At 58.6% G+C, this 27,625-nt stretch overlaps 1 protein-coding gene across 2 annotated transcripts in view; it reads left to right on the forward strand.

The window, feature by feature from the left end:
• The window catches only part of ITPR1 (inositol 1,4,5-trisphosphate receptor type 1), a 215,994-nt gene that overhangs the window by 119,905 nt on the left and 68,464 nt on the right, over window positions 1–27,625 (forward strand). The window contains exons 32-40 of one of the 2 annotated variants that reach the window (XM_040995101.1): window positions 124–324; window positions 1,063–1,314; window positions 3,886–4,011; window positions 6,614–6,742; window positions 10,697–10,817; window positions 12,396–12,580; window positions 15,184–15,332; window positions 16,576–16,687; window positions 21,682–21,714. In XM_040995101.1, the coding sequence (XP_040851035.1) occupies window positions 124–324; window positions 1,063–1,314; window positions 3,886–4,011; window positions 6,614–6,742; window positions 10,697–10,817; window positions 12,396–12,580; window positions 15,184–15,332; window positions 16,576–16,687; window positions 21,682–21,714 (1,308 nt within the window). The remainder of the gene's footprint in view (window positions 1–123; window positions 325–1,062; window positions 1,315–3,885; window positions 4,012–6,613; window positions 6,743–10,696; window positions 10,818–12,395; window positions 12,581–15,183; window positions 15,333–16,575; window positions 16,688–21,681; window positions 21,715–27,625) is intronic. The other variant, XM_040995102.1, reaches the window with a different exon arrangement.

The following is a 27,625-nucleotide window of genomic DNA, read 5'->3' on the forward strand; positions in this document are numbered from 1 at the left end:
GCAGAGCGCCGCCCTGCAGCGTGGTCCTCACCAGCCCTGGAGTTACAGAGCTGCTCCTGCGTTCTCCCGGCTCTGCGCTGTGCACCCCTGAGCAGTCCCCGTGCCCTGTGCTCGCTCCGGCAGATCCTCGAGGCCGTCACGATGCAGCACATCTTCATGAACAACTTCCAGCTCTGCAGCGAGATCAACGAGCGGGTCGTGCAGCACTTCGTCCACTGCATCGAGACGCACGGCCGCAACGTCCAGTACATCAAGTTCCTGCAGACCATCGTCAAAGCGGAAGGGAAATTCATCAAAAAGTGCCAGGACATGGTCATGGCTGAGGTGGTGATCCCAAGCTTCCCTGCGCGTCCATCTGTTGAGCTGTAGAATCGCAGATCATGTAGGAATGAAGGCGAGGTTGGGCAGTGTGTGTGTGCGTACGTGTGGAGGGTTTGCGTGCGTGTGTGCTGTATGGTTTGTGAGTTCAGGCTGATGGACAGCGTTAAATCTGTCGATGTGAGGTCTGGCTGGAATTCTGGGACTGAACGGTCGTGGTAACTGCAGGTGCCGCGTAGTCAGGGTCTGGGAGAAGCCCCCCTCCGTGGTAAGTGCAGGTGCCACGTAGTTAGGGTCCCGGGAGAAGCTCCCCTCCTGTGCATGAAGATCTTGCTTCTTGATTGTTTGACAAGAGGTCATGTTTTGGGGGACAGGTTGCCAGTAGGAGTCGCTGAGTGTTTTGAGGCACGATCCTTGGGGACTGGGGCCAGAGATGGGGAAGAACAGCTGGTCCAGTGACTGCTTTGTGCAGTAAGGAGATGGAGTGTTTGGTAGATCAGAACCGGCTTCCTGGTTGCAGTGGAAGTGCGGGCATGCAGTGGATGCTGTGTAAATGTGGGTGTTGATGCTCTGTAGCTGTGGGTGGCATTGTGCTGTTGAGCATCTGTAGTGGTTCAGATCTGCACAGCTGTGAGATCCCAGGTGTGTGTCTTTGTAGGGAGGCAGGTCTTAGGTCTCAGAGTGTGCCGCTTGCCGTCCCGGCCCCGCAAGGCTGCGGTGTGACCAGCTCTGTCTGTCATGCAGCTGGTCAACTCTGGAGAAGACGTCCTGGTGTTCTACAACGACCGAGCCTCTTTCCAGACACTGATCCAGATGATGCGGTCGGAGCGGGACCGAATGGACGAGAACAGCCCGCTCATGTACCACATCCACCTGGTGGAGCTCCTGGCCGTGTGCACCGAGGGCAAGAACGTCTACACGGAGATCAAGTGCAACTCCCTGCTGCCGCTGGACGACATTGTGCGGGTGGTCACCCATGAGGACTGCATCCCTGAGGTGAGTGTGCCCGTGTCGGCACCCAGCCTGGACTGCGCCCGAGCGCCCGTGGGGTCTCAGCTGGCAGCAAAGGTGTGTTTTCCAGTGTGGGGCATGTGCGGGAGGAGCCTGCGGGGGTTGGCCTTGCTCTGTCTCTGTGAGTGACTGGGAAGCTTCGCCTGCGGGGCTAACTGAGGCTTACTGACAGAGGACAGGAGATGATGGGACCTCAGGCAGGGTGAGTGAGAGATGGGAAAGGTGGACAGAAGACCGGGCAGCCACTTCTGGCCACGGCAGGGGTCGGTCACTGTAGGAAAGAATGCAGCGACTGTGGGCCATCAGGAGAAAATGGAATGACCTGTACTGCCACCCCGAGGAATGCGGTGTGGCGCTGTTTCTAGTTGTTCGTTGGAAGGGCAGGGAGACCAGCTGTCACTCCTGCAACAGAGCCGGACCAGGCTGAAGCCTGGGCCTCCACTTGGACAGTAGGGACCCGAGTACTTGTGTCGCCCTCTGCTGCCTCCCGGGCTTGCCAGTGGGAAGCTGGAAAGCCCAGAACAGCTGGCCAGTGAGCTGGGGACTCGAACGTGGCCCCTGGCTGTCCCAGTCAGTGGCAGGTTCATAAGCAGTCCAGCTGTTCTTCCCTGTTCATATGTACCGATTTCCGAAGTCTCTCCTTGTGTGTTTAAAAATGCATAGTAGTTCTTTCTAGTTTAGATTAGTATTGACCGTGCATGGTATGTGTCAGATGTGTGGACTGTCACATTAGGCTTCTTTGAGACTCTCCGGTAGCACAGTTGATAAAGACAGAAACATGTCCAACTCGTCTCCTCCACCCTCGCTGTGGAGAACAACTTAGGTGCTCAGACACTCTTGGGGGGCACAGACACTCTTGGGGGGCACAGAAGCAATGTCTCTGCCCATCCTGGTTTCCCCAAGTCGGCACCCTGAGCGCACTGCTTGGTTGCCGCTGCCATGCCAGTCCCTCCGTTGTATCGCACTCCGGTCTGCGAGTGTCACGTCTCTAATGTAACGCCGTCACAGATGGTAATCAGTAGCTGATTGTACAAAGAGCGCATGCTTCTCACACTCCTGCCTGTGTATGTGGCATGTTGACCGACACTTAGACTGCCCGACTGTTAGAGTCCACGCTAAAGCCCCCGGACGTCAGGATGCGAGCTAGTCAGCCCCCAGAGAACGACAGTCTCGCTGGTAATGCAAACAGCAAACAGAGTTTATTGCGCCAGCATGCTGGGGCCAGACCGCACTTGGGGCACACAGGCCAGCCAAGCTGGGTGGTCGGACTCTTAACAGCCCAAGACAGAAGCTTCTATAGGCCCTTTTGGGCTGGGAAATACATCAGAAGTAACAACCTTAGACATGTTCATTTTTATGGCCTTCAGGCACAGGCAACCTGTTCTGTTCCCATACCCATTATCTGTATGGCTCATCCAGTCTCACACCCTTATCTTCCTCCTGTTCCTGGGACTGGAGAAGAATTGTGCCCCTGCCCCCCTGCACCTGGGTTCACAAAGTTGCAGGACAGCAAAGAACGGATTTATCACTAAAGCAGAATCCTCCCAAAGTCCAGGGCCTCCTGGCCTAGCAAAGCAGCAGTTTTCTCTCCACAAAGGAACCTCACACTGCCCAACAGTAGCATTTTACCCACAGTCTAACACCACTTCTGAGATGGGCAGATGGGCAGACGGGGTGGTCCAGCACAGGTTAGATTTGCATTCCTGTTCCCATGGGTCAGGAAGCTAGAGTGTGTGTTACAGGAGGGCTTGGGAGGGTGTCCAAGCCGGCGTCTGCCTGCACACTGCCCGCCCTTGTTGGAGCACAACAGGAGGCAACAAAGGTACAAATTAGACATCACCAGGAAGACTGCGAAGGGAACACTTGGTGACCAGCACCTGTCGAGAGTGCGGCCTCTCCGGGCCCCCGGCCTGACCAGCACCTGTCGAGAGCGGCCTCCCCTTCCCTGCAGGAGCTGCCTGCTGTGGCAGCAGGAGCGCCTTGCACCCTTGCACCGTGGACCTTGGTTCTGCCAGGTCTCGCTCTTCCTTCTCTGGCTGAGTCACCCTCAGCAGCTTTCTGTGACCGAGGTCCACCTGTCCGTCCTCACGGGCACATGGTGTCCTCGCTTCCACCTGGAGGTGACTTGGCCCTCCATTGGCCAGGCACCCTTTGATTTCATGCTCTTGCTGCCAGGAGGAGTGCAGTGGGAGTGCTGGGTTCACAGGTGCCTTGTGGTGCCTCGTGGACACCTGTCACACCTAACAGGCCACCTGTGGTGGGCATGGCCCCTGTGTCTCTGCACTTCTACTGTCCAGCTCTTCACGGTGCTTTGAAGGAGACGCTTCTTGCTTTAATGCAAACTTCCGTGCTGGTGTGATTGTCATTCTTTGCCTTGAGGTTGTGAGAACACTCTTCCAGCGGCTTTTTGTGTGTAGCTTTGCAGGATGAGTGCTGGAGTGCTGGAGACCGGCGCGTCCCTCAGTGCAAGCCTGCTGGGGCGGGGCCGGGCAGTGACAACTCGTTGGCCCTGCGCTGTGCCAGCTCAGTGTTTGTGGACTTGTCTCTGCCCCACAGGTGAAAATTGCGTACATCAACTTCCTGAACCACTGCTACGTGGACACCGAGGTCGAGATGAAGGAGATCTACACGAGCAACCACATGTGGAAGCTCTTTGAGAACTTCCTGGTGGACATCTGCAGGGTGAGGGCTCTGCGGCAGTGTGCGTGTCTGGGAGTGTCAGTGGGAGTGTGTGTAAGTGTCTGGGAGTGTGTGTGTGTGCGTGGAGTGGGGCAGCCTGTGCAGCCCTGAGGGAGACAGGGGCACCCCTGTGGTCCCCGCAGCTGTGTGTGTGGAGTGGGGCAGCCTGTGTGGCCCTGAGGGAGACAGGTGCCTCCCTTGCTGGCTTTGCCTTTCAGCCGTCTTTCAGGGAGATAGGTTGTTCTAGCTTTGCTCCCGCCGTGTGGGTGGCAGCTAGGTGCCAATGCGCTTGCTAAGGGCTTTTCTTCTTGGCCACGCCTGTGCCAGGGACACCGCTGGGTCCCGGCACTTCCTGCCTGTGGGTTGGCAGGGAGTACTCTGCCAACTGCCTCTGCCCGTTGCCTGCGTCCCTCATCCGGAGCCCACTGGGCTTCCACACAGGAACCCCAGAGCTGGGCGTTCACCCCCGGCTGTGGCGCAGGGTGCCCTGCGTCGGTTTGTGGCTTACAGAGCGAGCGCGAGTCCTGGTGGAGTGGTTGTGAGCTGCACCCCAGGCTCAGCAGTGCGCTGTTCAGGAGAAAGGCCGCCGTTGCCAGCGGGCGGTGCTTGCTGTGTGACTGTGGCAGGGAGCCCGTGTGTGCTTGCTGTCCTGAGAGGGCAAGCCGAGTGCTCTGGCATTCATTTCACAATCAGGCACACAGTTTTTAATCTCAATAATGTCTGCTAGGCTTTTTTTTTTAATTAAAAAATTTGGTTTTATTTGAAGATAGAAGAGAGATAATCTTCCGTCTATTGGTTCACTCTCCAAATGGCTGCAGTGTCAGGAGCTGAGCTGATCCAAAGTCAGGAGCCAGGAGCCTCTTCCTGGTCTCCCAGGCAGATGCAGCGTCCCTAGGCTTTGGGCCGTCCTCTGCTGCTTTCACAGGTCACAGCAGGGAGCTGGTGGGGAAGTGGAGATGCTGCGACATGAACCGGTGCCCTTATGGGTTTTCCTGTTCTGCTTCACTCCCCAAATGCCACAACAGCTGGGGCTTGGCCAGGCTGAAGCCAGGAGCCTGGAGCTGCATCTGGGGCTCCCACCCTGCTTTATTCCTCGAAATCCAGATGCTGTTTTCTGGGTAGGAACAAGTGTCCAGGTATGGGCCCTGTGTGTCTCTCCCTGGCGGCACACATGACGGTGTGTGGACAGAGGAGCACGTCCGTGTCAGTGGAGCCGTGTCCAGGAAGCAGCCCCAGTGCCTGGCTGAGCCCTGCACACACGCGGGTCAGGAGCTGCTGGTCTCACCGGACTGCAGCCTCTTGTTGCTGCTGTGGAGTGCCACGTGCCGACAGCGCCACCCTCTGGCCCTGAGCTTGTATTGCTTTTCCTGATGTTTTCAGTAGGAGGAATTTGGATCCAGCCTCATGGAAGTGATGACTTTGGTTATGAAACTTGACTTGTGAAAATGGCTTGTCCACTCTTAGGACTGGCTAATCTTACCCTCAAGAGCAAAGTCGAGTGGGGTGCAGTGAGAGCTGGGGTGCATTTTCAGACCACAGTATGGTCTGAGTGTGACTGAGTGTGACTCGTTGCTTTGGCCTTGGCAGTGCGGGACAGGCACCGTGGTCGAGCCTCCAGAGCCCGTGCTCTTTCCAGGGCAGTTTGCTCCGTGGGAACATTCTAGACACCTGTAGCGGCTCTGCCTGTTACCGCTCTCCAGGGTAACAGGCTCTCCGCTCTGCACACAGCCCGACACAGGCAGGAAGCTGCTAAGGGAGGCCGTGGCAGCAATGTGCCCGTGTGGATGGTCCATGGTTCTGCATGGTGACATCCGTGCCAGTTGTTCAGGGTTGGTTTGTTTTCTAAATTATGGCCTTGTAGCTCTTTGGTTTTTGTTTGTTTTAAATGTTTTATTTATACAAAAGCAGGATTGCAGAATGGCCGCAGCTGCCAGCCTGGGCCAGGCCGAGCCAGGAGACAGAAACTTCATCTGGGTCTCCCACATGCTTGGGCTGCCGCCTTCTACTGTGCCAAGCTCATTACCAGTGAACTCTCGCAGAAGTGGAGTGGCAGGGACTTGAACTAGCACTCACAGCATTGCCAGCATTGCAGGATCAGCTTACCCTGCTACACCATGGGGCCAGCATTGCAGGATCAGCTTACCCTGCCACACCATGGGGCCAGTCCTTTTTATTACCTTCTAGAGAGAAGAGAAGAGAGGGCCACACCTTTGCCTTCTGTTTGTCAAGGGTGATGAAGAGGAAGGATTTTTGTTTTTTTTAAAAAAAATCATGTATTTTGGAAGTTGGAGATACAGAGAAAGATCAGAGACAAAAAGATCTTCCATCTGCTGGTTCACTCCCCACGTGGCCTCAGTGGCCAGTGCTGAGCTGTGCAGAAGCCAGGAACCCACAGCTTCATGTGGATCTCCCACAAGAATGACAGGGTCCCAGGCAGTTGGCCCATGCTGCTTTCCCAGGCCATTAGCAGGGAGCTGGACTGAACCATCACTGAGGGGCGTGCCGGCACTGCAGGCAGCAGCTCAGCACCAGCGCTGCGGCCGGGAGTCTCTTGGTGTTCCTGCGGGCATTTAGCTGTGGTGTCCAGCGTGTGTTTGCCTTGCAGGCCTGTAACAACACGAGCGACAGGAAGCACGCCGACTCCATCCTGGAGAAGTACGTCACCGAGATCGTCATGAGCATCGTCACAACCTTCTTCAGTTCCCCCTTCTCCGACCAGAGCACCACGCTGCAGGTGCGGGGGCTCGTGTGGGGCCGCATGCTCTGTGGTCCTGGTGCTGTGGGGCCAGACACTGACACGGGCACGTGTGGGCCGGGTGCCGTGTGGACACAGGACTGGTGGGGCTGGACACTAATGGGGGGTTGCTCGTGTGAGACCGCATGTCCTGTGGACTTGGTGCTGTGGCGCTCATGGGTGCGGCGGGGAGCACCTGGCAGAGGTGTGGAACCACAGGGTTACCAGTGGCCCCTGGGCTGTCCCTCTCGCTGAGTGGCAACGGCAGCCCGGAGCTCGGTAGGGCCTCCGAGTGAGCAATGCAGTCCTCAGCCAGTGCCCTGCTGCCCACAGTCCCTGGGCAGCTGCTTCTGCATAGCCAGGTAGCATGAAGAGACAGTTCCCATGGCGGTCCCCATCCTCCTGTGGGTCCCAAGATGACACCAGGAGCCACAGAAAATCCATGGCAATGCCTGGAAAACCGTTGACCATGTCTCACATCCGGTCACGTGCTCTCCCCTGCTCCCTTGGGAACACTCCTGTTGCACTGACAAGAGGGAATTGTCAGGTGAACCCTCTCCCTAAAGGCCATGGTCCCCTAGCCAGGCTTCTGTAATGCAGCATGTGGAGAGCACGGTGTGTAGTTTGTTGAACAAGTGGCCTGGGTGTTTGAAGGGTCTGGGAGCAGAGGCTGCCTGCAGTGTCCTGGGGCCTGTCTTCCAGTTGGAAGGCTGCCCTTCGCCCCCTCGCTGGACCACCAGCTGCTAGTGCTTGTGAGGGAGGAACATGAGCTGGGTTAGGGAGATGCCAAAGAGGCAGCTGGAAATGCGGAATGACTCCAGGAAGGAGGCTTCGGAACAGGACAGAGTTGGGCTTGTGTTCGGGACCCATCCCTTCTAGGTCTGTGAACATGGCCAGGTCATTCAGACCTGCCCGGCCGACACGTCTCACCTCGCAGGCTGTTGTGTCAGATTGTCTGTGCAGAGTGCAGGGCTGCGTGTGGTCTGGAGTGGGTGCTGCATGCGTGTGGCCTGTGGTGTTGAGCGGTGCTGTACTGAGCTCTGTGAGAGCCAGGCCCTGCCCTCGGCATCAATGTCCCATGTCTCTGGCTCTGTGGCCAGCTGCGATGCTGGATGGTCGGGGGATTGGAGACAGGTTTGTCCAGTGGAAGTCTTAGCCAGGTATACAGCGCGGTTGGTGCTGGGGAGCTGGAGTGAGCACAGGTGATGGTGGGGGTGGGAGAGAGCAGACAGGGATGCAGGGCTGTGCCCAAAGCGGGATGAGATGTGGGAGCATGTGGGCTGTTGGGAACTAAGAGAGGGGAGCGTATGGGCCTGTCCTTTCGCTCAAGAGGCCACACAAGCTGAAGCCACCATGCTGCCCGGTGCGTTTAGGCAGTGGGCAGGCAGCAGCGATGAGCTGTGTACTCCAGGTACATGGCAGCTCTAAGTGCAGGCTTGGAGGACTTAACGTTGTCGGAGCTCACTGCTTAGTGACTAACTGGACCGTGGGCTTCCTGTCCCCACTCCAGTACTCACACTTGGCAGGACTGGGTGACCTCACAAGGCCACTGTGGGGGTTCCTGAGGGATGTCCTATGCCTGGCTGCCAGGGAGTGCTCGGCTAAACGGCTCCTCACCGGGGGCCCTCAGGCCCTTGGCGCCAGCCCAGGACACACTGAACTTGAGGTGTCCCCGCCCCTTGAGCAGGTCCTGGCGCCCCTGTCTGATGAGCGTAGTTCTGGTTTCAGGGGGCCAGCAGGTGCAGAAGGGCCAGTCTGAGGAAAGGACCAGTGCCCGGGTGCCTCGTCCCTCATGCCCTCGTGGGAAGAGCGTGGGTGCTGGGTGCAGAGCTGTGGTCGACCCCAATGTGCACCCTCACCTCAGGGCTCCACACTTTCTCATGTCACCCAGTGACCACGTGGGTGGCACGCACGGATGTTTGAGGAAGTTCAAAGTCACGTGGTTTGGGGTGTATGAGATTTCTGATGCCCACACACACGAGGGCCCTCGGAGGGTAGGAGTGCATTTTTATGAAGGTGTTGTGTAACAATTTAAAGGACTTCTCGTGTCTGTCATTTCCTTGCTCTTCTGTGAGTTTTCCCAAGTGCCTAGGCCCAGTAACACGCTCTGTAACGGGATTCCTCTGCGCAGGTCTGCAGGCAGGGGCCGAAGGCTCTCACCAGGTCCAGGACTTCTGCCCCTCCTCCCTTGGTCAGCACTTCCCGCTGATGTTTTTTATTAATTGCTTGCATTATGTGACACAGTGTTATGGGCTCTGGGATTCCCCCCACCCCTCCCCGAACCCTCCCCATGGTTCTTTTCCTGGCGGGCTCACTGCAGCCTACGCGCGTCCCTATTTTCCAGGATCTTCAGCCACATCCGTCTAACCCCGGCGGCCATCTTCTCCTCCTGATTTTTTTCTTTCAGAAATCTTGAGAGAGTTTTTTTCAGCACTTTAGCACCTGGTTGTTTTTTGTTTTGTTTTGTTTTTTTAAGATTTATTTTATTTATTTAAAGAAACTGAATGACAGAAATATTTTGCACCTGCTGATTCTTTCCCCAAGTGGCCACAGCAGCCAGGACAAGGCCAGCGCACAGGCAGGGCCTCAGCACCCCAATTCCTCCTAGGCGGATGGGGTGGCCCGAGAGCTTGCCCATCTTCTGCTGCCTTCATAGGTGCAGTGACAGGGAGCCAGGCAGAGCCGAGCAGCAGCCAGGACTGAAGCTGCTGTGTGGTACAAGGTGCTGGTGGCTGGTTCATGCTGTTGGCCTGTCCTCTTGTTTTCTGGTGGCCTTGTCCTTTATTCACACGAACTGTAGACCACAGCTGTCGCTTCCTTCCTGTGGTTCCTGTCACTCGAAGGTCTGACTCCCTTTGGGATCAACAGGAGAGTTTGTGATGCATTCCAGAAAATCATTGTGAAATTGAGTGGCCACTTGAGTTTCCATACTTGGTGTGTGTTGGTGTGTCGCTTTTTGGAGGGCTCCTTTGTGGCGAGTGAGCGTGTTCTCCTGGGGCCCATCTTGAGGTGGTCACTGGTGTTGCCAGTCACAAAGAGGTGAGCAGGACTGCAGTTTGATTGTTCTGATCGGCAGTGTGGTTGTGCTCAGGTGGAATGTCTGGAGAGAGCTGGGGCGCTGTGCGCTTCAGTCCGTGTGTCTCACAGCGAAACAAAGCTGCACCTTGGGGAAGTGGTTTCCCGAGTGATGGACCTGGCCAGTGGCAGGACAGGAGCACCAGCCTGCACTCCCATTTCCACGCTCTCCGTGTGTGCCAGAGCACCTGGTGTCTGGCACCTGAAGTACTCCTGGGTTTCCTTCTTTGGCTAAGCGACTTTTTGGGGGTTTGGTTTGTTTGATTGATTTGTTTGGAAGACAGAGTTAGAATGCACCTAGTGGTTCATTCCGCAGATGATTGGGGTCAGAGCTGAGTGCTCCACCCACGTCTCCCATGCTGGGGACAGGTGCCGTGCCCACATGTGTGCTAGACTCTTCTCTGATGCTCCTGCAGGCTCACTAGCAGGGAGCTGGGTCAGAATTGGAGCAGGCAAGATTTGAACTGGCGTTCATGTGGAATGCCAACCTTGTAGGCAATGGCTTCACCTGCTGCAGGATGCTGCCAGCCCCAGAGTGATTCACTGGATCTGAATCCTGCTCCTGGAGGGCACCGCCTCAGCCACCTGCTCCAGACCCTCCAGGCCGTGGTCCAACGGGGGCACCGCCTCAGCCACCTGCTCCAGACCCTCCAGGCCATGGTCTAGCGGGGGCACCCCCTCGGGCCACCTGCTCCAGGCCCTCCAGGCTGTGGTCCAAGGAGGGCACCCCCCTGGCACCTGCTCCAGGCGCTCCAGGCCATAGTCCAGCGGGGGCACCCCCTCGGGCCACCTGCTCCAGGCCCTCCAGGCCGTGGTCCAGGGCAGAACCCTGGTGTCTGCCAAGAGCTGCTCTTCGCTCACACAGCCTCTCTCTTACAGACTCGGCAGCCCGTCTTTGTGCAGCTGCTGCAGGGCGTGTTCAGGGTTTACCACTGCAACTGGCTGATGCCAAGCCAGAAGGCGTCTGTGGAGAGCTGCATCCGAGTGCTGTCTGACGTAGGTAAGCTCTCTGCACGGTGTGGCTCTCGCATGCTGGAAGTGAGGGATCCCTGCTTCGTCTCTTCCCGTGGAAGCTGGCACCTGCTTCCCCTTTCACGGAAGAGCCAGTGAGCCCCAGAGAGAGGCAGTCTTGGGAAATAAGCTGCCATGCCTACATATTGGGCAATTCTTGCCGAAGGGCGGTGCACTTGGTGTGCCAGAGACGCTGGGGAGTCTCTCTGTGGGATACCCAGTTCAGCAGGAAGGTTTGACCATGTGGCAGCGTTGCTGTAAAGCTGCTCTAGATCTGGGGACACCCCTGCTCAGGAGTGGTCCTCCCACCGTGTGGCCCCTCTGGACCCACCATGGCAGGCAGCTCTGAAGGGGAGTCAGGAAGGGGCTCCTCCTGACAGCTCCCTCGTCCCTGCCCCGTGGGGCGCTCAGGTGTCTGCATCCTGCTGTGGCCGCCTGGATCTTGAGGGGCACCCAGAACGTGAAGCCATGTGGCCCTCTGCCCTCTGGTGGCTCACTAGGAGGTGCACATGGTGCTGACTCATGTCTGTCCCGAGGCAGGTCCTGGTGTCGTGTGGCAGTGTCACAGGAACTGAGGAGGCTTCCTGGCCTGTGTGTGCTGCAGTTACAGCACGAGCAGTGTGAGCGCTCAGAGATGGGGCTGCCAGTGAGGACACCCTATGCCCGCCCCAGGCCTGCCCACCCAGAGGGCAGCTGGAGAGGATGTGAGCGAGCTCCCGGCTTGACAGGCGCAAGGCCCGGAGGAGAGGGGCCTGCTGCACGGGCTGGGCAGTAATAAAAGATGGCGTGAGTCAGTCAGCCGTCAGAGAGGTAGCATAGACCCAGCAGCCTACGCACCCCAGACGCGCCCGTGCCTTCTCTGGCTAAAACTACACTGAGGTCCAGGGTCAGTGTTCCTGGGGGAAGTGCGGTTTTCCAGGCAGAACCTTCTGGCTGAGGTCAGGGCACTTCAGACATCCCACTGCAGCTTTTAGAGTTGTGTGTTATTAGACATGAACATACACAGCCACATGCACAGAACTGCACACACACCTCTGTACACACACACACACCCCTGTACACACAGCTCCTTTGCCCTTGATTGGCTCTCTGAATGTCCACACTGGGCAAAGCTGGGTTGGGTTCAAACCCAGAAGCCAGGAACTCATTCCATTGTCTTTCACTGTGAGTGGGCAGGGACTCACTGCATGAGCTCTGGGTCTGAGAAGAGGAATCTGGAAGCAAGCCTTGGAACCAGGGGTCGTGCCCAGATGCTCCACTGTGGAAGCCACTAGCCCCAGTGCCCCTCCCTCAGTCATGCCTGAAGTACGGGCGCACACCCACAGCCCTGAGAAGCTGCTGAGGAAGCGCTTTAATGGAGTCCTGACCTGCCTGCACCTGCCGACCAGGGAGTGTTCCGTTATCACTGCAGCCGCCGCCCCGACCTCTGAGTGGTGGAGGCTCAGATGAGCTCCTCCCACAGGGGTCAGCCTGGCCCATGGCAGTGAGGGGAGTCCTCTTGTGGGTCCCCCATCTAGGGTGTCCCCTGCAGACCTTGGGGTTCATGAGTTGTCTTTATCCTGTGCAGCCAAGAGCCGGGCCATCGCCATTCCCGTGGACCTGGACAGCCAGGTCAACAACCTCTTCCTGAAGTCACACAACATCGTGCAGAAAACAGCCATGAACTGGCGTCTGTCGGCCCGCAACGCTGCGCGCAGGGACTCGGTGCTGGCGGCGTCCAGGGATTACCGCAATATCATCGAGAGGCTGCAGGTAATGCCAGTGCCAAGCCTTGGTGCTTCCCTGGCCCGCACTGGGTCGCCCACGCAGCTCGGCGTCCTCCGTCCACCGACACAGCTGCTCGGCCTGGGCTGGTGGGTGCCCTGTCCTGTGTCTCAGCACGGCCACTTGGCACGTGCTGGCTGGGTCTTGCTCCAGAAGCTGCTCCTGGATGAGCAGGTCCCCGTGGGGAGGTGGAGGAGTCTGCTCTGGTAAGGGAGGCTCATTTGAGCATCAGGGGGAGCTGCTTGTAAGAGCACCAGGAAGGTTGGGGTTTGCTCCATCCTTCTGGGATGATCGGCCTGCTGAGTCAGCAGATGCAAAGTGTCAGGGCTGGACTCTTCTGTTTCCCTCTTGGTGCCTCCCAGGACACCTGCACCGAGCTCCTTTGTACATGGCCACCAGCTACGTCCTGTGTTCGTTTCCTGGCCCCGTTGCTCGGATGTCACATCGGTGGGGCTCCTTCGTGCCCATATCCTCACCCGTGAGGTTGGGCAGCGGGAGCACCTCGTGTTGCGCCAGGGTGAGGGCAGCGAGGTCTGCTCCTGTGTCCCATGGGTGTGTCCTGTGACGCACATCCTCGATGTTGCCTGGGCTCCGGCAGCTGGAGGTTGGCCAGGTTTGGGAAGAAGCTGCCCTCGGGTGGTGGCTCTGGTGGCCTGACTGCTTGCTCACCTACTGAGCATGAGCATTGGTGGGCAGCAGTGCCCAGCTGGAGCCCAGCTCAGCCCCTCAGGAGCCCAGGCCTCCTCCTGTCCTGGTGCTGGCTCCCTGTGCCCTTCTGCGGAGAGCCCGTGGAAAGCCTTGTGGCCGTGGTGACCCAGCTGCAGGAGTCCGCTAGTGCCACTCCTGTGCTCTCGGGCAGGCCACCAACAGCCCCACTCCGGGGGAGGTGCTGCCAACCACCCAGGACGGTGGAGATGCCAGTGGCCAGCCATGGCGCACAGGTCCGTAGGACAGCACTGGCCTGTGGGTGGAGTTTGACCGGGGGGTATTCCAGTCTTGGCTGTGGTTGCTGGTGTCACTGCTGTGGCTGCCGCAGTGACCAGCAGTGAGCCACAGTGCCTGTCTGTGAGGCTGTCGCTCACCTAAGGACAGGTGTGCTTGCTGGCCTCATTTGCTGCACCGGGCGTGACCAGAGGTGAGCCTTGTAGCTGTGGCTGGACGTCTTGGGATGTCTTGGGTCAGTGATAGCTGCCGTCACAGATGAGCTTAGAGGACTCGGGACGCTCAGGAGGAGGTAGCAGGGCCAGGAGGGCTGGGCTGAGGACCCTGGTTATGCTGGGGAGGGAGCCGATGGTTGAGGAAGGCTCTGCCGAAGGAGGAGGCAGAGAAGGGCAGGGGTGACCACGGCTTGCTGAGGTCGTTGGGGGCAGGGCCACCCAGCCCTGAGCAAAGGGTGCTCTGCAGTGGCGGGCGGCGGGTCCCCTCTGCTTTCCAAGCACAGGCGACCTGGCCGCAGACGTGCACCTGGTGTTTGCTTGCCTGCCCCAGCCGGGTAAATTATCTGCAGTCAAACATGTGCCACGTGCTTTTGTTAGCTGTGCTGCTGTGTTAGATAGAACACGTAGCCAAGCGTGAGACCCTGTGGCCACGGGCATGCCTGCTGCAGCAGCAGCTGTGCAGCCTGCTTGCATGGCACCTGGGCTGGCCCCCCAACAGATGCCTTCCTGCTCATCGCTTTGCTGTCTGTTGGCCTCTCCCCAATTGCCAATGTGCACATTGGACAATTTGGTGTGAGCCCATTACAAACGAGGCCTCTGAGGAGCACTCGGTCCTGGGTGGAGGCTGTGCACCAGAAAGGCTCTGCTGGGCCTTCACCCAGTGACCGCCAAATAGGAGGCAGTTATGGGGCTTCCAGAGCGGAGGCTGGGAGGCCCCAGAGCCTGGCACAAGTGCCTGCTTCCTTCAGTGCTGGGCAGGCCCTGCAAGCCACGGACTGCTGCAGTGTGCTGGTGTGCCCTGGCCCTGGCTGGGAGACTCACCTATCATTGACCTTTTCCCGGTGCTTGCTGTACTGGTTTTGCCAACCTGTCCTGTCCTGTGTGTGTCACGTTTGAAGACTGTCTTGACATTGGGGTACCTGTGTTGCGCATGTTGCTCCAGCGTGTTTTCTCACGTGTACACGTGTTAATGACTTCATTACGTGGATAATTCATGCTTGTTAGATGTGATTAACAAACACCGACAGGCAGGACCGGCAAGAGGCCAGTTGGAGCTCCCTGCAGTCCCAAGAAAGCCCGGGCAATATTCCACTGCTACTTGGCGTAGCCCCTGTGGACGCTGACGTTGGTTATGATATAGGGTCATGGAGTCCTTGGTGTGGTTGGACTGTCCTCATGCTGCCACCCTGCACGCCATTCTCTGTTGTGAAATCTGCGTGGGGTCACATCTTACAGCACGTAGAATGCCCTCCTCGTGTGACATCCAAGTCCCAAGCAGGGAGGTGGGGGGTGAGGGCTCAGTTCACTGTTGGGAGATGCTGGGCGTCAGTGCCAGCTGGTACCACGGTGCCCGCCTCTCTCCCTCCCAGCCTGCCTGCACAGCACACTCTGAGCGGAAGCCGGCACCCAACATGGGCTCTGTTTGTGTCGCAGGACATCGTCTCGGCACTGGAGGACCGGCTGCGGCCCCTGGTGCAGGCTGAGCTGTCGGTACTTGTGGATGTCCTACACAGACCCGAGCTGCTGTTCCCAGAGAACACTGATGCCAGGAGGAAGTGTGAGAGCGGCGGCTTCATTTGCAAGTAAGCAGCCTTGGCCCAGCATGGGCAGTTCGCCCAAGAGCCCTGGTGCCAGGCGGGCCCCTGCTGCCTGGCTCTTGACTTTGCTGACAGCAAGATTGTGTGCTGGAGTTCTGCTCGCTCCTTCCCAGGGCAGGTGCCTCCTGCATCCCACACAGGTGTTTCAGAAGAGGATTTTTGCATTTCAGCCTTGTGACGTGCCAGCCCTGTCCTGCTTCATCCCAGTGTTGGAGCACACTCTGGTGTGGTACCCAACACAAAGCCTGGGCCCGTGGCCTGAGCCTCCGGGAGCACTGTGACCTTATAGTACACAGCACAAGGCCTGAGCCCACTCTGACCCCATGTTACCCAGCATACAACCTGGGCCCACTGTGACCCCACGGTGCCCAGCACAAAGCCTGGACCCACTATGATCCCGTGGTACTCCAGGCCCACAGTGACCCTACGATGCCCAGCACAAGGCCTGGCCAAGCCATCAAGCCCACAGTGACCATCTGTTGCTGGCTACTTGGTCCTTGCCTGGCTTTTGCCTTGGGCAGTGGTTTGGCCTGAGAGTGGGCTCTGCTTCATCGGACGGCCATCCTGCGTATGGGGACAGTGTGCCGGCCACCGCCTCCTGAAGCTCCTTGGGCTTCTGGATGTCTCAGCTGTTTTAGCAACAGTCCACAGTGGGTTACCCCTACTGAGCTATGAGGGCAGAGCCCTGCGTGACCCCTTCATCCTGGCGCTGTGCATGCCTGACTCCCGCTCAGCAGCAGGTGTCACTGCTGAGCCATGGTAGCCTGGGCTGTGCAAGGCGAGCCTGGGAGTACTGGGGGGATGCACAGTGCTCTCTGGGCGAGCCTGGGAGCACTGGGGGGGGATGCGCAGTGCTCTCTGGGCGAGCCTGGGAGCACTGGGGGGATGCACAGTGCTCTCTGGGCGAGCCTGGGAGCACTGGGGGGATGCACAGTGCTCTCTGGGCGAGCCTGGGAGCACTGGGGGGATGCACAGTGCTCTCTGGGCGAGCCTGGGAGCACTGGGGGGGATGCGCAGTGCTCTCTGGGCGAGCCTGGGAGCACTGGGGGGATGCGCAGTGCTCTCTGGGTGAGCCTGGGAGCACTGGGGGGATGCACAGTGCTCTCTGGGCGAGCCTGGGAGCACTGGGGGGATGCACAGTGCTCTCTGGGTGAGCCGGGGGGATGCGCAGTGCTCTCTGGGTGTGCTCCCCTTGGGGACTCTCTAACATGCTGTTCTCCCCGGCCAGGTTGATCAAGCACACGAAACAGCTGCTGGAGGAGAATGAGGAGAAGCTGTGCATTAAGGTCCTGCAGACGCTGCGGGAGATGATGACCAAGGACCGAGGCTACGGGGACAAGGTGCCCGCCGCTTGCCGTCCCGTGGGGGAGTGGGTGGGAGTTGGGTGAGTCCCCTAGCTCAGGCGTGTCTAGCCAAGGCACTTTGCTGGAGCTCTTGATTCAGCTTCCCGCTGTGGCCTTGAACATGCAGGGACTCAAGGGTCTCTAAAAGTTCGCGGAAAGTGGAATTAGACGATAGCACGCATTTCCACAAGCTTCATGAAGTCCTGTGTGTAGTGCCACCGCTTCCAGGCTGCTAGCCGCAGTGTGGGGCCAGAGAGGTGGCCACAAGACCATGCACACTTGATGCCCTTTGAGAAGTGAATGCCCAGGTGCCTCAGTGCCTGGATCCTGCATCCTGGGTTGGCACGGAGCCTCCTGCAGCTGCACCTGCTGCTTCCCCTGTGTTGGCTCCTCCGTGCTCGCAGGTGCCCGGGAACTGCCTGCAGTTCCCACAGCCATTGGGCTGAGCTGTGCCCGGCTGGTGCCAGGGCTGTCTTCAGGGCAGGCAGTGAGGAGCTGCCTTCATGCCCAGCACCTCCCACATCGGGCAGAGACCATCTCATTGTCCTTCCTGGGAGTCCCTTCTGAGAATCTCAGATGGCAGGTTAGGTCTCAGGCGTCCGTGGGACATCGCTGGTGTCACTGTTGCCCAGTGGCTGCAGTGACAGCGTGGACTTGGGAGAATTCCTGGTGCTGCGTGTCCTCATCACGAAGGCCTTGGCTTCCTTGCCAGGAGTGGGTGGCACCAGGTCATGGCAAGTGTAGAGGGCAGAAGAAGTCTTGCTTTCTAACCAGAGCACGTCAGAGCAACTTAGCAGAAGAAAACAGGAAAGCCACTGTGGCTCCTTGGAGGCCGCCTTCCTCACCGCCCGCCCTGGCCACCAGGCGCTGGACACCCCTCCATGCTGGTGATGTGCGTGCACGGTGAGACGTGCCGCCTGCTGTTGCAGCTCAGCAGGGGCTGGTGATGCAGGCTCGGCAGCACCAGCAGTGGGAGTGAGAAGCTCTCTGGGAACCAGCCCTGGGTTCCCCCCATGCCTCGGCGAGCCTCTGTGGGCCTCCGCACGCCTGCTCCGCTGAGAGGAGGCAAAGACGGGAAGGACTAGAACAGTACGCACTCTGAGACAAGTCATTACTGCCTGTCGATCTGACACCGTGGCCATTTCTCTCAGATAAGTTCTCAGTACTCTTGGCACACACTGTGACCCTGGCTGGAAGGGGTCAGAAGCCGCCCAGGGGCCTCACAGCCCAAGGAATGTGTTGGCCTCTGCACACAGAAGGTGGACTTGGCTCTGCTTGGTGTTTCTGCTCTGCCTCCGGGCAGGTGTGCAGACCTGACCCCCGCTCACAGCGAGGCGCTGTCGTCACACCCTGCTGCCCTTGGCTTTGCATCACATACAAGAAGCACCAGCAGTTTGCTAGGTCCCTGGTTTCTGGAAGGTCAAATGTTCAGGGGCTTTGGGACTGAGGAAGGAATGCCGCCCCTGCCTCAGCTCTGTGCAGACCCCACTGGGCGCAAGGACACCAGCTGTGCTCTGCAGCTCTGGCTCCCCTCTCTGCCTGCCAGGACAGACGAGGAGTGCAGAAGCCCCTCCTGCCAGGATGGCTGGGGCGTCCACACCCTTCGTGACAGTGAAGAGACTGTGGGCAAGTGCAGAAGGTGCGTGGAACTGAGGGCCGTGGCACACAGGCTGGCTACAGGCCACGGACGCTACTTTGGTCATCGGCCTGCATTGGACTCTGTTGGGTGGGGGTGCAGGAGTCTGTTTGTCCCCACAGCGGGTGGACCCTGCCTCCCTGGGATTTAGAAGATGCTCTGGGCGGTGACCACAGATGCACGATGCAGCTGGCCTCTCCAGGGCCGGAAGTTGCCCAGAGCAAGCTGGCGGGCTGTCAGGGGTCAGCTGGAGTCAGGTGCCGATGCTGCTGCATCTGCAGGAGGCTCTTGGGCTCGTCCCGTTGCCATTCTCTTCTTCGTGGCCCCTTAAGGAAGAGCGTAGCCCGTTACACCTTCGGGGGGTGTGTGAGTAGCTGTGCCCGCCCGCTCAGGTTGCACAGCCGTGGCAAGGACCCTGGCATGACCTCACCCTGCCTGTTGTGTACCGGCAGGTCGGGGAGCTGGTGTGACTTCCCCAGCCACCTGGGAGGGTCGTGGCGGTCAGCACCACTGTCCACGTTTGTCAGCTCGCAGTGCAGCTTCCTTCCCATCTCCCACCCAGCCGCGTGTCCACGTGTGGGCCACATTTTCTTCTTCCCACGGGGCGTTGAACGGGAGAAGCTGCGAGTGCTGGCCGGGGTCTCATTTTTCCTTACTGTATGTGTCTAGCTGAGGTTGCAGATGAACATGGGGTTGAAATGCCTGGCTACTGGGCTTTGGCCAGTGCTGGCGTCTGCGGTTGCGCTGCTTGCCTTACAGGAAAGGTCACGTGGAGCCTTCGTCCATGTTAGCGAATGGGGGTTATTGGGTGCCGTGGTGGCAGAACTGACCTGTGGACCCACTGGTGTCCTTGTGAAGGCCACCTGCTAGCTGTCATGTGAATGCCTCTGTTTTTTCTCAGATCAGCCTGGGCTGCTTCCCGCTGCTGTTAGCTGGGGGAGCACAGGCCTCGGAGGCTCACAGGAAGCCGGAATCCCCGCCCAGCTGGAGGGCAGAGTCCCAGCTCGGGAACGTGGGGTCGCAAGCACACAGGACGAGGTCTCAGCTCCAGAATGTGGCATCGTGAGCACAGAGGACGAGATCCCAGCTCGGGGACGTGGCATCGTGGGTGGGCAGGACGAGGTCCCAGCTCGGGGACATGGCATCGTGGGTGGGCAGGATAAGGTCCCAGCTCGGGGACATGGCATCACGGGCAAGCAGGACGAGGTCCCAGCTTGGGAACGTGGCATCGTGAGCATGCAGGACGAGGTCCCAGCTCGGGGACGTGGCATCGTGGGTGAGCAGGATGAGGTCCCAGCTCAGGGACATGGCATCACGGGCAAGCAGGACGAGGTCCCAGCTCGGGGACGTGGCGTCGTGGGCACGCAGGACGAGGTCCCAGCCCGGGGACGTGGCATCGTGGGCACGCAGGAGGAGGTCCCTGCTCGGGGACGTGGCATCGTGAGCATGCAGGACGAGGTCCCAGCTTGGGGACGTGGTGTCGTGAGCACGCAGGATGAGGTCCTTGGAGCATTGTGGAGCCCACCACGTGCACAAGCTGGTTGTTGTGCATGCTGCTGTCACGAACGGGAGGCTAGCACACACAGCCACGGCGTGCTGAAACACCAGACCTGTGCTCTGTGCTGACAGGCTGCAGCCTCGGCCACACCAAGTGACTTTGGCAGCTGTGCAGGCAGCCACGGCCGCTCAGGAGCCTGGCTTTGTCACATCTCGTGCAAGGAGTCACATGGATGAGTTGCAGATCGACAGTTGGCCTGTCTGGTCGCTTGTCCCCAAATCGGAGAGACGTTATGGGAAGTCGGGCCCAGCCAGAGAAGATACTCGACAAATTTGCTGTTATCACTTGGGAATAATGGAATCTTTTTTCCTTTTTTTTTAAGATTTTATTTATTTTTATTGGAAAGGCATATTTACAGAAAGAAAGATCTTCCATCCCCTGGTTCATTCCCCAAGTGGCCACCATGGCTGGAAGTGAGCCATCCTGAAGCCAGGAGCCAGGAACCTCCTCCGGGTCTCCCATGGGGGTGCAGGGTCCCACGGCTTTGGGCCATCCCCTACTGCTTTCTCAGGTCACAAGCAGGGACATGGATGGGAAGTGCGGCCACCAGGACATGAACCATTGCCCATATGGAATGCCAGTGCATGCGAGGTGAGGACTTTAGCCACTAGGCTACTGCACTGGGCCCAATAATAAAATCTTTACCACAATGCCAGAACAGTGTGTTCTTTGAGAGTGGCCCCTAGCCAATAAAGAAATATTTAGAATTCCCACTCAGGCAGTGGTTGTGGCGCAGTAGGTCAAATGACCTCTCGGGATGTCCGTGTCCATGTCACAGCCTGTTGAGTCCTGGCTTTCTTACCAGTATGCCTGGGAGGCAACTCCAGGGTTCCTGCTGCCCATGTGGGAGACCCAAGTGGAGGTTTCTGGCTCCCGGCTTAAGCCTGGGCCAGCTCCAGCTGCTGGGGCTGCGTGGGCAGTGACCAGTGAATGAAAGACCACCCTCAGTTTTTTTAAGTTTCAAATAAATTGTTTTTCCCCAAGTCTAAGGTGCTTCCCAAGTCTAAGGTGAATACTCTGAAGTTTTGCCTTTAAAACTCTGCGTTGCCTACTGAATTCTGGTTATAATGGGCAGGCAAAATCACGTCTGTTGTTTCGACAAACTAACCTCCAATGCTGAACGCCTGAGGTTGACTCCGAGTCTGCAGTGCGTCCCTCCCCAGCCCTGCACGGGGCCCGGCTGCTCGCAGCTTCTGCCTCTGTGGGTAACAGTGGCTTTCCTAAGAGGCCACTGTCGACCTAGGCTGCCAGGCAGGGACCCCGTTAGGGAGACCTGGAGGCCGGCGGGTAATGTCTGTTGACCGTCGTGATTCCCTCAAAGGGTGTGGATGTGTTAGTCTCTCTCCTCGGGCACGGCCTGGCTTTTCAGCTTGTGCATCGTGACACCTGCTGGTTAGCGGCCACGGTGGCATGGCTGCATCTGACAGCGACTTGAGGTGGCCAGGTGGCTAAGTATGAGCAGTGGTGATGGGGTCGGGTGAGGACCACCCATCCGGCCTGGCCAGGTAGCGTCCTGGTCATTCTTTGGGTCCTGCCTTGGGTGGGATGCTGATTGGCTGTTGCCAGGAGAGGCCCTGGGGTCAGGCTGGACCATCCTGGGGACGTGAGGCCCTGCGGCCTCCAGCAGTACAGGTGACCCTGGACGGGCTGTGGAAAGCGCCCCCCCTCCCCGCCGGGCCCCACCTCCCACCGTGGAGCTCTGAGCTGGCCCCACCTCCCACCGTGGAGCTCTGAGCTGGCCCCCGTTTGCTTTCCTAATAACTCTGCTTTCTCTCTCTCCCCTCTTTTCTTTTCCAGCAAATTTCCATTGATGAAGTGGATAATGCTGAGGTCCTAATTCTGTGTTTTGTTTCCCGTGTCCCCTGGTGGCGTGTCCGTAACGCCCTCCCACTAAGCCCTGTGGTGTGTGCCTTGTCTGCAGTGTCTGGTCTCTGACTCCATGGGTTCTGTCACGTCCCTGCCACCTCCCATGAGCCTGTGTGTCTGTCATCCCGCTCTGCATCGGGGGAGGGTGGGGGCTTCCCGGACCGCAGCGACGGGAATGCCAACTGAATCTGTGGTTGATGCCAGCTGCTGACTCTTCTCTGAAGTTTTTATTTTTAAATTTTGATTTTTATGTTTTTCTGTTAGAACCCAGAGCTTTCTGAATGGAACTCCTCTGGTGTGGGAGTGTTGAGTGTCCCGGCACAGTCGGAGGCAGTGGTGAAGCTCAGGTGCCTTCCGTGTTGGAAGGTGTGGGGTACGTGGCTCATGTACCACAGTTGAAAATGCCTCGTGAATTCCCGCGCGTGGGCGCAGCTGTGGACCTGACCTGCACTGTGTCCAGGGCCTGTCTCCTAGGACATTGGGCTGCCAGCCAGTGGCTTGTAGACGTGGGGGTCAGATCAGCCTCCCTTGGCCCATGGCTACACTGGGAGTAGGCGGAGGTCGCCCTGTTTGGGTCAGGGAGCCTTGACTAGTTTGTTTCTGTCATTCCTTGCCACATCCCGGGTCAGTCCCAGAGTCAGCTAAGCCGGCCGAGGAGTGGACGTCACTGGCAGGCTTGCGTTGCTTGGGGGATGGAGCTGTCTGGGTTGAGATTTAGTTGGAGTTTAAAAAACTGATTTTATGGTCTTTGTCCCATATCTCATCAATTGATGGCTTCTTTTGGGTGGGGTGGAGAGCTGGCTGACGGAATGTGGCCCCATTATGTCTGTTCGGGCCAGTACTCCACAAGAGCAGATCTCGTAGGGACCGCAGGTGGGGGCTGAGAACAGCACTCTGCTCAGAGCCTTGGGCCGCAGCGCTGAGAGATGGAGCGAATGCTGTTGGCTCCCACAGCCCGGCACCCCGCTGCTCCCTCTGGGATTCCCTTCCTTTTCATCGGATATGAACAGGTGAGGGGAGGCCATGCCTCGTGTCGACAGAAGGTCAGAACAGCAGAGGGGGGTCCAGCAGTTGAGTTAGTTTATGGTGATTTTCACCATTTTTCACTACATTTTCCCTTTTCCGGCTTCTTTGCGTCTTCAGAGTGGCCCGCTGGCCGCCCAGGGTGCCCTGCTTCTGCCTGGAGCTGTGGGTGCCCAGGCTGCTGAGGCTGTGTCAGGAGAGGCTGCCCTGCCCCGCCGGTCCGAGGTTATTAATACACTTTGTGCAGCAGATCAGTCAGTTGATGTGCCTGCCTGCCCAAGGTGGAACCGGGCTCTCCTGGCAGGGCGCGGACGGCTTGCTTATGGAAAGATTCCACAGTTGGAGCAGGTGCGTTTATAATTATACTCGAGGAAACAGAATACTGTCTGTTTATAAAAGAAGAATGTTCTGGCAGGCACTTCAACTCTTTGAAAATTCCCTGAGGAAGCAACTGTGGATCCCCTCTGCCCTGTTGTCCCTGGCAACAGACAGAGCCCCGGGACACCAGCACCCTGCTCCCAGCCTCCCCCTCCCTGGGACCTGGGCTCTGGCCTGTCTCCAAGTGGAGCTGACTCCTTGGCCTGCGTTCTGGAAACTGCCACAGCTCCTGGGGCTTCTCCCGCCAAGTCTATGACGAGGGTGTGCGTGGAAACCGGCCGCTGGCAGCCAGGCCTCTGCAGGCGCTTTGCCAGTGGCCTGGGCTCAGGTGGCCTGGCCCCTGGACTGTGAGCCCCCAGACCAGCTTCTGAGCCTGGTGGGAAGGAGCTCCTGGCCCACAGCACAAGGCAAACGCTGGGGGAAAGGACTTGGAGAGGTGCACACAGCTGCTTCCCACCAGGACTCTGGGACCACTGGGGGCCCTGTGAGAAGTGTGTGTGCTGGGCAGCCTTGTAGCGCGAGGCTTTGCCTCAGAAGGGGGATTGTTGGTAAATAAGGAAGCATTATTTCCATCCTTGCCCTGCCAAGCCCCTGGCTACAATTCACTGTTTCTGCTGGAGGTGGAGAGTGGAGGAGTTGGACCTTAGTGTCATGGCCACACGTGTGGCCCTCGGTAGCCACTACCCGGTTAAGGTAGAGAATTTCTGTCAACACCAAAAGTTGCCTTACCCACCCACCCCGAGCTCTAAGGACGCGTAAGTCAGGGGAATTGCAGGGCCTCCTGCACCCGAGACGTGGTCCAGGGGAGCCGGGGACAGTGCTGAGAGAGGCACTGCACCTGTCACATTGGAACTCTCAGATTGGGGGGCAGAGGGTCACACAGCTCAAACAGCAGTGTTGTCAGCTGTGAGAACTGCCTGGGCAGGGAGGGCGGCTGCTGGGCAAGGACTGAGCGCAGGCTATGTGGCCGGCACGTGCCTGCGGCGTCGCAGTACTGAACGGGGAGCTGCCGTGCTCGGCTGCTTGTGACTGAGCGTGTGTCCTGGGCCCGGACCGCAGTGGAGAAGATGTTGCCGGAGCCTGGGATGGGTCTTCTGCGTGGTGGAAGGGGGTCCCGGTTGAATTGCGGTCTCCTGGGGCCCGCCCTGCAGCCTCCCGGGCCAGTGGCTCTCCCTGTCCTTGCGACAGATTCCACTGCCTGAGCACTGCAGAAAAAGTCCCAGCAGGGAACTTGGTAAAAATCAGGGACCCGGCAAGGAGGAGCCGAGTTCCCCAGCTCTCCCTTCAGGGGGCGTTCTCAGGACGCCCAGGCTGGGGTGGAGCTGTCCTACTTTCTGCATGGCCCTGCGCTGCTTTGGGCACCTGCCAGCATTGGATGGCGTTACATAAGAGCTGCTTTTTTCCTGGAATTCAGGCTCACGGCTGCTGTGTGACCTTCGGCGGTAATTGCCAGTGAACGCAGCAGAGCTGTTTGCTGTCAGCCGCTGGCGGCCGCAGCGCAGGCTCGGCCCAGGGCCCTGGGCATTTGAATGCCTAGATCCCAGCGTGACTGAAGTCGTGTAGCTGTGTTGACTTGGAATTTTTTTTTTTTGACAATACTCAGCACTGAGTTCAGATGTCCTCGTCGTGTAAGACAGGTGCAGGAGGTGAGAGTGATGGAACTAGGGGACTTATGAGTGAGCTTCCTAAGCACAGTGCGGGCAGGACAGAGGCCTGTGTGAGCAGGTAGACGGAGGGAGACTTTCTCGTAGGTTATGAGCCGGGAAGGTGGAACTGCAGACCGACTCACAGGGTCGGAGGATCACCTTTGCTCTTTAACGTGCTGCCAGGGTAGCCGTAGAAAGAGGTGGCTGTGATGAAGGGAAGATTCTAGAAGCCCAGAGGCCCTGTGAGATCTCTGTGCAGGCAGCACTCAGGTGTGGTGCAGAGTAGAGGAGTGACCCTGGGGAGTCTGTGGCTGCTGCTCATTGAAGACCAACGTGTGGCTCTCTTGCTCAGAAGGTGGGAATGGGATGAGCTGCAAATGAGCCTGTGGGGGTCTTGCACCCATGTGCTGCTGTGCCCTGCAAAGTGGCCTCCCAGGAGGGGCGTGTGGGTTCGTCACTTGAGCTCAGTGGAGTTTCTGTCTCAGAGCCAGTCATTCGCAGTCTTAGATACTGCCGAGCTGGGGTGAGAGCCCAGAGGCCGTGGGACAGGGGCAGCAGAAGGGAGTGGGTGTCGGCTGGGACACCCGTCCTCCTGGCCGATGGTGGGCCGATCCTGGGACCGAGAGGCTGTGGGAGACATGCCCCATGCTCTCCTGGCGCCTGCCGCTTCCAAGCAGAAACACTAGCTCATCACCCACCACTGTGCTGTGAAACGCCAGCCTTCCACTCTGCCTTGGGCACGTCCCATGTTTCTGCAGCTGTCACGTGTGGCTTACCGGAAGGCTCACGTTTGCCACAGTTGCAGCCCGTCCCTGTGGAATACGGCCCTCCTGCTGGGGTCGGGATCAACCTCAGCAGGTACAGTGCATGCTCAGGTCATTGGTCATTGCACCAGGCTGTTTCCCAGGTGCGGCCAGCCCTTTTCCACGCCTGGAAGTGTTGGTGTTCCAGCAAGTTGCATTGTTCTGGGAAGTTGCTTGCTGGATATTAAGAAACAAAGTTTACTGAAAGTATATCAGGCATTGTTTAATGCCAAGGCTGGAAGGACTCCCCAGGAATGCCTGCTCCATGATCTGCAGTTCCTGGACTAGGCCAGGAGGCAGTGGGAGCCTGTGGGGGGGAGTCCCACAGAGAGCCAGGGACAAGCCTGGATGTCACCCATGCAGGACTCACATGCTCCCATCCCCCTCCCCATAGGCATGGCGGGAAAGACTGAAGGTGACCCCATGTGTAGACGGTGCTTCCTGCACCTGGGCGCTGTCTTTCAGCACTTCACACAGTGACATGCAGCTGTCTGGGGAAGTTGTTTTGTGTTAGTGATTCAGCAAGCTAGCTTTAGAACAAGCATGCAACAGTCGAAGATGGGAAGAGGGCAGCACCCTGGGAAGCGTCAGAGATCTCTGTTCACTGAGCACTAGGCCTTAGAGAGGAATTGACATGGCTCAGAGCAGGTGCACGAAGGAGAGCGCACAGCATCCTCGTCTCCTTGACCGCTGGCTGTGCTTGAGGCCAGACAGCCCTGTGGCCCTCTGTCCGGCTCAGACAGGAAGGGATCTGCTTGCTTGTCTGTTGCTGGCTGCCCCTTAGCGGGACCTTTGGGCTCTGTGTCCTGCTTTCTGCGTGTCCGTGTGCACGAGGGTGAGGGAGCAGAGTGGACAAGACACATGGGAGGGTCAGCAACAGTGCGTTCTTAGATTGCCACGTATTTAGATCATTTTGGAAAGCACACATACCTGCCCCTTGATCCTGCTCCCCGACTCGGGGACTTTGTCTCCCGTTGTCCTCCCACCCTGGACCCCTTGCTAGGGACTCACGCTGACCCTGAGTGTGTGGTGCTTTCCATCCAGCGGTGAGCGACCGCCCTGCATCTGGGCTGTGTTGCCTCTGGAGGGACAGTAACTCCTGTCCCTGTTTTGTTCTACCTGTTGGGTGATAGAAGAAAGGCAGATAGCCTCAAGTTCCATTGAAACAGGCTTCTTGGAGGAGGATCTGTGTTTTGGGGGATCCAGAAGGCAGCCTTGAGTGGACTCCATGCTCCGTGTCATCATGCTTCTACCACCTGCTGGCTCGGTTCACTGTGGCCTCCTCCCCGCCTCCAGACAGGTGTCCCGTGTGGCCGAATGCCACGGAGGCCAAGGTCACGTGGCAGCACCCTGAGCCTTGGATTCACTCCACCATTCCAGATTGCATCTTGCACCTGCCAGCCACGTTGCCCCACGTGGCCTGCGTGGGGTCTGCCGGGCGGCACTGCCTGCATGTGCAACGTGCTCTTTTCTCTCTTCACCCTCACTCAGTCGCCAACCCCACCCTCCAGTTCACTTGCACATCTGTTGTAGGGGTCTCCTGCTGCCTTGTTTGGGGGCCACTTACTGTGAGCCCAAAGGTGGGTGGCAGTAGAGGCAGGAGTCTGGTGGCCAGATTGTGCCAGCGGAGCACAGGGCGTGGATTGGGGGAACTCTGCCAGGGGCTTCCTCCTCCTGCAGTGCCACTGCTGGAGGCTATGCTCTGGGCACCGCTCCTCAGCCGGTGCCTGCAGTTATGCCCGAGGCCGGGCTGTGGGGAGAGGCCTCTGTCCCCAGGTCCACGCCAGGGCGTGGCTGGTGGCGATTCTTCCTGGGGCCCTCTGGTGTGTGGACTCAGCTCCCTGAGTGGTGGAGGGCTGTGTTTCCCTGCTGGGTTGCACTGTGTTTCCTGTACCGGGCCAGTCTGTGGCAGAGCTGCCCGCACCTGCATGCTGAGAGCAGGTGCCCGGTCACCTGCCAGGTGCTGTGAGGCTACCCTGTCTGGTCTTCCCTTCTGTGTTCTGTCCTTGGTTGTGGATCTTTGGA

Source organism: Ochotona curzoniae, unplaced genomic scaffold (genome assembly GCF_017591425.1).
Source record: "Ochotona curzoniae isolate NIBS_2020 unplaced genomic scaffold, NIBS_Ocur_1.0 contig_908, whole genome shotgun sequence".
NCBI classification, from domain to species: Eukaryota; Metazoa; Chordata; class Mammalia; order Lagomorpha; family Ochotonidae; genus Ochotona; species Ochotona curzoniae.